The sequence below is a fragment of the Cololabis saira genome, chromosome 19, assembly GCF_033807715.1.
Source record: "Cololabis saira isolate AMF1-May2022 chromosome 19, fColSai1.1, whole genome shotgun sequence".
NCBI classification, from domain to species: domain Eukaryota; kingdom Metazoa; phylum Chordata; class Actinopteri; order Beloniformes; family Belonidae; genus Cololabis; species Cololabis saira.
In genome coordinates this window covers 33,915,007-33,926,047 of record NC_084605.1, presented here as the reverse complement: position 1 = coordinate 33,926,047, position 11,041 = coordinate 33,915,007, and the positions used below count along the sequence as shown (strand labels likewise).

The 11,041-nt window shown below is 39.5% G+C and overlaps 1 protein-coding gene across 3 annotated transcripts in view; it reads right to left on the bottom strand.

Annotated features, from left to right (window-relative positions):
- The window catches only part of dnmbp (dynamin binding protein), a 65,347-nt gene that overhangs the window by 39,340 nt on the left and 14,966 nt on the right, over positions 1–11,041 (bottom strand). For 2 of the 3 annotated variants that reach the window (XM_061709317.1, XM_061709318.1), the window contains exons 2-3: positions 5,595–5,749; positions 3,093–3,215 (exon numbers count right to left, since the gene is read on the bottom strand). In XM_061709317.1, the coding sequence (XP_061565301.1) occupies positions 3,093–3,215; positions 5,595–5,739 (268 nt within the window). In that variant the 5' untranslated portion in view covers positions 5,740–5,749. Of the gene's footprint in view, positions 1–2,910; positions 2,944–3,092; positions 3,216–5,594; positions 5,750–11,041 lie in introns of those variants that run through there. The other variant, XM_061709319.1, reaches the window with a different exon arrangement.

Here is an 11,041-nt window from a genome sequence, read left to right as displayed (position 1 = left end):
ATATATTGTCTATATTTATTTGCTTTATATACTGTCTTGGGGTTACATTTGCATAAATGTTAAAAACCAAATTCTCATAAATGGGGAAAAAATAAAAGTGATTTCATCCGTCTCTGTTTCCTCCCTGGATCTGTTTGGTAATTCTGACCCACATGATGTTTCTGAAATCAGTTCTATCAGCATTCTGGGAGCTGATTGGTCCTTACAGCATCATTAGCTGCCAATACTTGCTGTTGAATCTCAATATAATACTAGATTTAATATGTTACACATAATTCATGCAACAGCTGAAAAAACAGTTTTAATAACACTAACCCAAATCAATATCGGATCGAATCGGATGGAATCAAAGCGTGATAATCGATTCTGAATCTTAAGAATCGGAATCGAATCGATTCTTGATATTTGAATCGATCCCCAGCCCTATATATATCATAGTCTTGGCCCACTTGTAATAGTTTTGCATGGTAGAAAGCTTTAACTTTTGCTTTGACTGCTTTCACTTTTAACTAATCCTGTTCACTTCCGGGGATAAATACTCAAACCAAACTTGCTGCTTTATTGTTGCACTTTTAATAATTGTACATGGCTCCAACTATAACTGGAGAGTAAGGGCTTACAGGGATTTTGTGTGGCCAACCAGAAGTCACGGGGGTCACATTCCAGAGACCTGCAGCTCCACCTCCCATTGTGTCTGGGACCAAAACTGGAAAAAGGCCAATACAACTTTGGGAAATAACAGTGGATGCCCGATGACTACTGTTTTCTATGTATCCTCCACACACAATACTGGATTAACTGTTATTTAATAGATGTTTCCATGTGTTCACTTTAACTTAAAAGGTTAAATATGTGACAACTTCTTGTCACACGTTTGAAGCTATATTCAAGGACAACTGAAGCGTCATCCTTGACCATAGCCAGCAGTGTCCAGTCAGATTATTCATGTTCTGTACCTGCTTCATCCTGTTGGGGGGAACCTCACCAAACATGAACCTGACACTTCACTAGACCATGACGGAGTCACAGTGACAGTTACTAATGTTCAGAGGTGTCAAGTAACGAAGTACAAATACTTTGTTACCTTACTTAAGTAGAAATTTTGGTTATCTATACTTCACTGGACTAATTATTTTTCAGGCGACTTTTTACTTTTATTCCTTACATTTTCACGCAATTATCTGTACTTTTTACTCCTTACATTTTAAAAACAGCCTCGTTACTCTATTTCATTTCGGCCTTTAATAAAAACTATCCAGTTAAATTGCTCCATCCGGATAGAGTGGATTTGGTTGTGGTTGTGGCTCAGATGTTCTTGTCCAGTTTTGTTCTTACATCCGTTCCCTCAGATTCCTGCAACTAAACTTGGATGTACATTCCAATAAAGGTTAGGATAAATGATAACATGCCTCTGAAGTTTGACTTTTTGCACCATTACAATACTTATAGGCAACTAGTCATCATATCTGCTGCTCTCTGAAACACATGTTAATGCTCAATACTACACATATATGCTTCTTTAATATATTTGCATTATACTAAGATGCATTCATTTTCAATGGCTTTTGTCCTTAATGGCTTTTTTCCCCCTTACATTACTTTTACCTTTTATACTTTAAATAGTTTTGAAACCAGTACTTTTATACTTTTACTTGAGTAAAAAACTACAGGAGTATTTTTAAACTCTAGTATCTATACTTCTACCTGAGTAATGATTGTGAATACTTTTGACACCTCTGCTAATGTTATACTAATATTACAAGCTGTTGTTGAGATGTTTTAAATATTTAAAGGACTATTTCAGTGTAATATATATGTTGTTTTTTTAAATATGAGAGATAAAAAACATGAAAAGGAAACAATCTGTTATAGACCACAGGTTTAAGTCTGGCGTCTGAGGACATCTAGTGGGCGGTTTTAAAAATTGCCTCTGAGTTTAGTGTCCTGATGTAACAAAAAAAAACATTTTGATTAACAATGATACATAAAAAATCATGATAAAAAACCTCAGACTACAATAGCTGAAGAAAATAATAAATATTTGAGAATCAAGGTAAAAAAAATGAACAGAAAACTCAAAAATGCATTTGACTTCTTTACCTAAATAGTAACAGATTACTACAATGTTAGCCTGAGATGTGTTTAGACTGAAAGGTAGAGCTCTATCACAGAATGTGGACCAAAAAAGATCAATTTACTAGATTTACTCAAATAAAAGAAGACAGCAGATGGAAAAGTTTATATACAAACTGACTAAATGTGAAATCCTTGTTAAACTACAATGAGAAGGGTTTCTTTGAACTCTGCTTTTGCGTCACTGCTTCCTTCCGTACTCGTTTATATAAATACTTTTTTTACTTCACAAAGAGACCTTTAACTTCTTTCCTGATCAGTTTTCAGAGAAGTTCCACCAGCTGGGATGCTGGAGGTTTGACTTTGGGATTTCTCTATTTCTTCCTTCTGTTTAGGTCAGTTGTTTCCTTTGTTTAACAAATACAAAATTCATCTAAATTGCTAGTTTCTTGTATGAAGATGACATAAAGGAAAAGAACGCCTTATCTCCATTCATCACAGTTAAATGGTTGTTTTTAGGACTGATTTCTATTGAAAATGGTTGTTTCTTTTCTCAACCTTTCATTTCATGCAGCACAGAGTGCTACTACATATTAGCAGAAGACACTGGGCCTCTTTCAAGAAATCCTCATAAACCTGAGCAGATTTGCATGTTAATCAACTAAAAACCTGCACATATTCACTCTGCTCACATTTCTTGAATGGGGCCCAATTTTGTCATTTTAATTTCTGCCATGAGTCAACATAGTGGCAGTGTGGAGATAAGGCACCAGTCAGATCTGACTGCCTGCACGATGTCCAACACAACACAAAGAAACACTAAAACGACTATATTACCTGAGAACTGTGACATCAACAAGCAGCGTTAAGCTGAGTGGAAGAACATGAGCTGTTAGCGTTAAGGTTGGCACAGCTGGGAACAAATCGTGTGGTTACAAAAAAACAATGATTCACACGTCAGCTGTTATTCTAAAAGTCATGGTGATGTAGATTAATGAGTGGCAGCAGTGTGACTGTACCTCTCTTCAGAGACAGGTTGCCTGGCTCTGCTGAGCTGAAATCATTGATGCACACGTAGAGTCGGTCTCCGGGCTTGGTGCTGGGAATGGTAACTTCCTCCACGAAGGTGGTGGGGAACTGACCTGAAATCCAGGGGGAAAAAAGCAAGTGAATGAAAAACGAACTCTACTCTTTCATAACGAAATATTTCCTGTATTTGATCATATTTATCATTTACAGGACTGTCTCAGAAAATTAGAATATTGTGATAAAGTCCTTTATTTTCTGTAATGCAAAAATGTCATACATTCTGGATTCATTACAAATCAACTGAAATATTTTATTATTTTAATATTGCTGATCATGGCTTACAGCTTAAGAAAACTCAAATATCCTATCTAAAACAATTTGAATATTCTGTGAATCTTAATCTTAAACTGTAAGCCATAATCAGCAGTATTAAAATAATAAAAGGCTTGCAATATTTCAGTTCATTTGTAATGAATCCAGAATGTATGACATTTTTGTTTTTTTTAATTGCATTACAGAAAATAAAGAACTTTATCACAATATTCTAATTTTCTGAGACAGTCCTGTATATCATATCATGTCAGACATTTGTGCTACTTTTCTTAACAGGTTAGAGCTTATAGGATAAGCACAAAGGAAATCCCTGAATTTCTGAAGCAATCCAACCATCAAATTGTCCTTGTTATCCAAATAGAGCATCCTTTTTCTTAAATCGATAACATCCTTTATAATAATGGCTGTACTTGAATCATTAAACTTTTTGAGGAGGGGAATAAAAGGGAAGTTGGCACTTGAACCTCTAAGCGTGCAAATTGGGGAAAAAAAACCATTGTTTTAAAGCAGCTCAAATGAACTTTTGCAACTTTTAGCTCAGTGCTTTGAAATCAGTTTGCAATTCAAGATGATATTATAGCATATAAATAAAGTAACTTGTGTTGTTTTTAAGGCTAGCAGTGGTAATTAACAGCTTGTGTTTTAATGTACCAGTAACAATATTATGACCAATGCAGGCGCGGTTCTTCCAAAGTCTACCATCTTCATCTCAGATTAGTATTCTCAGTAACACATAGTTATTTTTCTGTTGGTAGTGGAAAGGGTCTCACTGAGGTCATCATGTTCTGTTATTTGGACTTACTAAATGGAACAACATCAAGTTAGGCTACGTAGTTTGTTTTTTCATTTTTAATGAAAAGGGGATCTTATGATTAAATGCATCTGTCTCTGAACTCTTCTTGAGTCAATTCCCAGGTCTTCCCTGAGTTGTTACAAAAACGGTTTCTTCTTTCCAGGGAGTACATTTCATAGTCCGTGGTGATCAAATTAAATACATACATAAAACCAGACTGACTCAGTTATGCTTTAGTGGATTTCTTTGAGCTTAGCATCTCAAAGGTTTAAAAATAAATAAGCAAACAACATTACCTACATCAGTGGGAATGAATTAGAGATTACTGAATACCAAGCGCGGTATAATTTTCTCTGATGTCTGATCTTGTTATCCTAAAGGTGAATTCCTTTTTAATCTTGTCTTGCTCCTGCATATGGCTTTACTGTTTCGCATTACTATTGGTGTGTGAGCATTTCCACATAACAAAGAGCATACTCAGGTCAACGTAGGGGTGCAGTGTCCAACACTGCAACACACGGAGGATCTGTGGAGTGAACACCGATTCTCCAATTAAAGGAGCATGAGGCTCCTTTTAAGAAATCAGACTCTCTAGCGCCACCCTTGGCCACGACGGCCGTCGGGGGTACTGCAGCCAACAGCGAAGCCGGCACGGGAGAACGGGGAGAACGCGCATGCAGCGTCATGTGACGTCACATCCGCAGGACAGCGCGGGAAATTTGGGCCCGGAATTGCAGCACATTTTGCAGCACACAGCCTGTTCAAGGCAACGGAGAGATACACTAGAGGGCTCATTCCTTTGGGTTTGGAACGCTTCATCTGACATAATTACTAGAAAACTTATACGTATACGAATTTTTTTCATAAATCCTGCCTCATGCTCCTTTAAAGGATAACTATTTCATTTATCAACCAACTGTCCCCCCTCTGCAACCCAAAAGTTTTGTTTATTTTTATTATTGATTCTTACAAAAGGTATAGGCTCTGCATCTCTGAAACCATGCTTCCTTGGTTAAACAGCCAGTCATAAAGTATTGTGTAACAAAATCTTCCAAGAATTGCGAAAAAGTTATTAGAAAGCATTGTCTTTTTTTTTTTTTTTTTTTTTTAAATTATAGGCACAACATTTCTTAATCCTTTATACGTGGATGTGTCAACACTAAAATTCCAAAAAAGAGTAAATTATCCACAGTTTCCCAACAGGCTTTTGATAATCAATACGCTATAAGGAATTTTGATGTCCTTTGTAAAGTTACTGTGTTGTTGGGGTTTTTTTTTAAAGTTTGGGCCTTGCTCAAAATATCTGCTATCAAATATTCCACAGCAGCAGGTTCATTTAGACCCATAATGACCACCTGAAACATACCTGTGACGCCATCTTTGTTACCGAGCAGCCAGAACTCGTCCACGACGCTGAGCACTTCGATGACATCCCCAGTGAAGAGCGGGAGCTCCTCCGGGACGCTGGGGAGAAACTCGAACACAGCGCGAACCACTGAGCCCGCTTCCATGACTCATAACCTGCAGAGGTGGACGGAGAGGGACATGATAGTCAAAGAGTTTCATATCAAACTGCACGACAAAATTCACATGGCAAAAAGAATTTATGAAAAAGTAGTTCTCCGTTTTCTGAGCAAGAATGCACACTCTGTACTTTGCTGAGAAAGTGCTTTCCCAGCAAGAGTAAGCCTCAATGGGGGGGGACCAGCTGAACGGTGGGGGGACAAGAGCGTGAGAAAGCTGGGACAGGGAGGAGACAGAAAAGGGAAAAAAGAAAGAGCTTGGCTTAAGAAGGGTAAAGTACATTCCTCTGAACTCCTCAATCATGAGAAAACAGTATTAATGAAGGAAATAACTTCGATTAAAACTGTCCAGCTTGAGTTAAGATATATCTAAAGCTTCCTTTAATCTTCACTCTCATGTCAAAGTCAAGTTGACTTTTTAGTCATGCTACTTCTTATCTCATCTTAAAGCTTCTGATGCATTGTTGAGTGTTGGAAAGTGTTATAAAATCACTTATATACTTGTGTAGTTGCAATGTATGTGCTTGCAAACCCATGCACAGTTTCAGAATATCTATTCAATTTTATTTTATTTATATTAGAGATGGGTATCATCACTGACCTCCCGATACGATTCCGATACACTAGGTCCCAAGTCGATACGATTTCCGATACGATTCGATATCGATTAGGGCTGAAACGATTCCTCGAATAATTCGATTACAAAAAATGATGGAGGAATCGTTTAATTTTGCCAGCTCAAAGCAGGGTATTTCGCCCGGACTACGTTTAATGCAGCACAACGCTCTGACGCCACGCACGTAAAGGTAGAAGAAAGCGGCGGCGGATATGTTTGTTTTTAACTAAAAGAAAAGGCAGAAAATGTCAAAAGTGTGGGTCATTTCCAGCTGGACGCCAAGGCAACACTGTTGCATGTTTCACTGTAAGACAGAGCTGATACCACCACAACAGTACGTCCTCAACGCTGCAGCATCTCCATAGATTTGCTTGACACAAATGAAAGTTCAATTGAAACGCGTGGGAAAAACACCTAACCTTTTAAGTGCTGTGTGTTATCAGGTGTAATGGCATTTTTAGGTTAGAAATAAGAACATTTCTTGGTAAGATCCTTAGTTTTTTGAGTGAAGGCGATGAATTTGGTCGACTCGTTCAGGGTTTTTAAATGCACAGCCATGAACGTACTGTATTATATAATTTAGTCTTAGTGATGTCAATTAACATCTAACATATTATGTATACGGTATTTATAATTGCTCTTTAACTAAACAAAAATATGTTTTATCCGATTACTCGATTAATCGATTGAATTTTCAGTAGAATACTCGATTACTAAAATATTCGCTAGCTGCAGCCCTAATATCGATATTCTAGTTACAATACCAATTTTGATTTGGCAATGGAATGATTTCTCAAAAAAGAAATAAATAGCACCGTGGTGCAGCTGGTAGTGCAGCAGTCTCACAGCAAGAAGGTCCTGGGTTCGATTCCCGCCGGGGACGCTGTGGGCGCTGAAGTGCGTGTTAGTTCCCCCATGACTTCAGCACCCACACCCTGGGTGGGGTTGGTGAATGGGCCTTTCTGTGTGGAGTTTGTATGTTCTCCCCGTGTTCCCTTGGGTATCTAATGTGAGCTACCCTCACAAAAACATGCACACAGTCCTGGGCTATACTGCCCCCTCTGGCCAACCGGGGCGCCACATGGGGGTGGGAGGATCCGGCCGGAATAACGTGATCCTTCCACGCGCTACGTCTGGCCAGAGAAACCCCACCCTGTCTGGTGAAAAGAAGCGGCCTGCTCACTCCTCAGGTTAAGGAGGAGACCTGAGCTCAGTGCAGGAACTCCCTGTAGAGGGAGCAATGCCCAGGACTGTTAGGTAGGAGCACTGGGTGATAAAATGGGGAAAAAAGTATCGATTTACTTGGATAATCGTTCCTACTATATCGATAAAATATCGATATCGATATTTTTAACCCACCCCTAATTTATAGCGTCTATTACAACAGAAGTTGTCTCTAGGCGCTTTCCCAAGACCAAGAACATGACCCTCAAGCAATTATTACATAAATATAGACATAAACACAAACAATGGCAGGTAAAAACTCCCCTTGTGGGAGAAATACCTTTAGCCGAACAATGTAAATAAAAAACTCCCCTTTAGGAGGGAAGAAACCTTGAGCAGGACCTGGCTGATAAGGGGGGAGGAAACGAGAGAACAGACAGAGAGAATGAAGACATGCAGCATAATGTACAAAAACAATAAACAAGCACAAATTTAAATCAAAAAAGAATTTTAGTACGAGTACGAGACAAGGCCTGTATTTTCTCTTCAGATTGTAGGCAAAATGAGCACATGCATAAAATAAGCATTTTACCAGCTCCTGTGTGTCATTACGTGGAACCAGGTTAACCACAAATTGGATTGGATACACCGAAGGAGATGAGAAAAAGAGAGAACAGAGTTGCAGTCTGTCGCTCTCAATGGGACTTTTGTTAAGTGGCCTGCTGAAGCCACGAAGGGAAGAGGAACACGACTAGATACGTTCAGCGTCACCGTCTTGCGAGAATGAAGCAGGTTGGGTTAACCTAGAAGTGAACACAGCGACAGATGACCAGCAGGAAAAAAGGAAAGCACACACTATTTGTGGGGGAAGTGCTGATGACTACTCAGTGGAGGTTGCTGTTTTGCTTTACAAAAGGCAGGGGGTGCTCACCCTGCGCAGCCGGTTGTGAATTCTAAACCCCAATGAAACCTAAACCGAGGCTGCAAGTAACACAAGCTCAGCAGCGCGAAAGCAGAGGATAAAAAAAAAGAAAAAACTGGCTCAAATGTTCTGTCTGTTCATTATAGGCTGGACAAGAGACCACATTCTTGTATTTTCTATGTCCTGCATTAGCCTCTATGTAACAAGATGCAGGCAGAGTATAAACAGGATAATTAGATTCTCAAACTTTGCAATAAAATACCACCATGATGCCCATGGTTTATATATTAGTATAAAAGTAGTCGTCCTCCTTCTGCTCATCCACACAGTGAACCAGTTGCTTCGTGTCAGACTCCACGGTGAATCAAACAAGTCCAGACCTGCAGCTTGTGAAAGGAGTGATAATGATCTTCTCAGTCTGTGTGTGTGAGTGAGTGCATGACACAGTGGTAAGTTGAAACAAATACAAGATGTGTACTCTCATACAGAAATTACACAAATCTGGGTGTTTCTTCTCATCTAACCTATAGGTATTGCCAGAAAATGTTATTAATTTAAAAGCATAAAGCATCAATATAGTAGTATCCACAGCTGGGTTCAGGAGCATTTGGACATTAATCGTTTCATTTCATTTCCATTCTGATGGTGCTTAAGGGCAAAATGCTTAAAAAAAAAATCAATGTTATGTGATCTCCTGCCAGTAGCATATGCTTGTCTCAAAGATTAAGCAATGCAAGTCTAAGTACACACGGCCGGTACAGTGAGTGAAACTGCGAATGGCTCATTAAATCAGTTATGGTTCCTCTCAGCTTTAAGTTAAGAGGCTGCTAAGAAATATAGCATGTACCGTTTAGAAATTAAAGCCATTTTAAGCCAAGTGCCTCCATTTACAGGGGGTCCAAAGTAATTGGACAGTTGACTGAAACTAAGTTCATTGCTTAAAGATGACGATCCATACCCTCGTTCATTCAGGATAATTGATCTCCAGCATTGAGATGCTATGTGGCAGCAATAGGATTCAGAGGTGATTGACAATGCAAGGACAGAAGGCCATCATTACGGCAGAAAACAACACCACCCGACAAGAAAGATAAGAGAAAAAGAAAGAAAGCACTGGTGAGCACGCCAAATCCAAAAAGGCCCAAAAGACTATAGAAGACAACTAAAGTAAATTACCGTTTCTAGGTGAAGAAAAAAAAATAAGAATACTGGCAAAAAGGTAAACGTGTCACTATCAAAGTGTCAAAGGGAATCCAGCTGGATTTTCCACAGCACATGTGCTGAGTTGTGCTGCTGCTGCTTGTGGCAGATGTGGAAGGTAAAAGTGTCCCATCTATTTTGTCTGTGCGGTGATACTGAGAAGAGCAGAGGGAAAAAGAGTCTGCTGCTTTGAAAAAAACAAGTGAAAAGTCGACAATGTTCAAGGTCTGTCTCTCACATTCCTGAAGCAAACGTAGTCGTTTTGTTTGCCCTGTCTTCTTAAAGGGATTGTGACATGAAAAACACATTTTTCTTGATTTTTTGTGTTTTGTTGGGTGTCTTGACATCAATTACACCCAAAAAACAACGAACTTTTAACATTCAGTGTATTGTGTGCTTTCTGGGATTTTCCGCATAACTATGCAAAAACGGCGCATGTGGTTTGGTGGCGGATCGTTACGTAACGATCCGCTAAATCACCGCCCCCTCCACCCAGCTCCCTGTCTCCTCTCCTCTCCAGCGCACCATAAAGGCTGATTTATGGTTCCGCGTTACACCGACGCAGAGCCTACGGCGTAGGGTTACGCGGCGACGCGCACTGTACGCTGAACCCTACGGCGTAGGGCTCTGCGTCGATTTAACGCGGAACCATAAATCAGGCTTAACACGGAGCTGTTTAGTGATTAGAGCCTCTTTTGTTCTAATCACCGGAGGAAAACTACTAAGAACACCCGCGGCCACTGACTGGACTTAAGATAAGGTGACACTGCTGCTTGCATGCCTTTATTTTTATGATTGTTTGCTGTGGTTCGCCGTGCTGCTTTTCCGTGCATGCTTCGCCTGTCTCTCCCGGCTCTCTCCGACGCCGCTGTGAGCGTATGGCTGGAGGAGGAGGAGGTTTGGAGGAGGAGCGGAGCAATGATTGACAGCAAAGGGGGAAAAGGAAGCATTTTTCACGGCGCAAAAAAACACTGTAATAAAAAGCCAGGAATAGAGTACTAGAGTGAATATTTTCTTGTTACACTCTTTTAGACACATTTGAGGGATGTTGGCCAAGACTTTTAATAGTGTTAAAAGCATGTTAAAAATGATGTCACAATACCTTTAATGACAAATTAAAATGGTCCTGGCATGTTCTTAACAAACATGTCGCTTCTAAACTTGTCAGAATTTCATCCGATTTCCATAAATAGTAGCGCTGGCAGCTGGAACAAGGAACCTCAAGTCTGAATTTAATTCTCCATTAGTGGCATTCAGGGTATTTTGAGTCATTCCGGGTAAAACATTATAGAATGTCGGTGACCTGACTCAACAGACGTTCATTGATACATTAGTTTGGGGGGACATTTACAGCTCATCACTTTCCCCAAGACAAAAATCAACAGGAA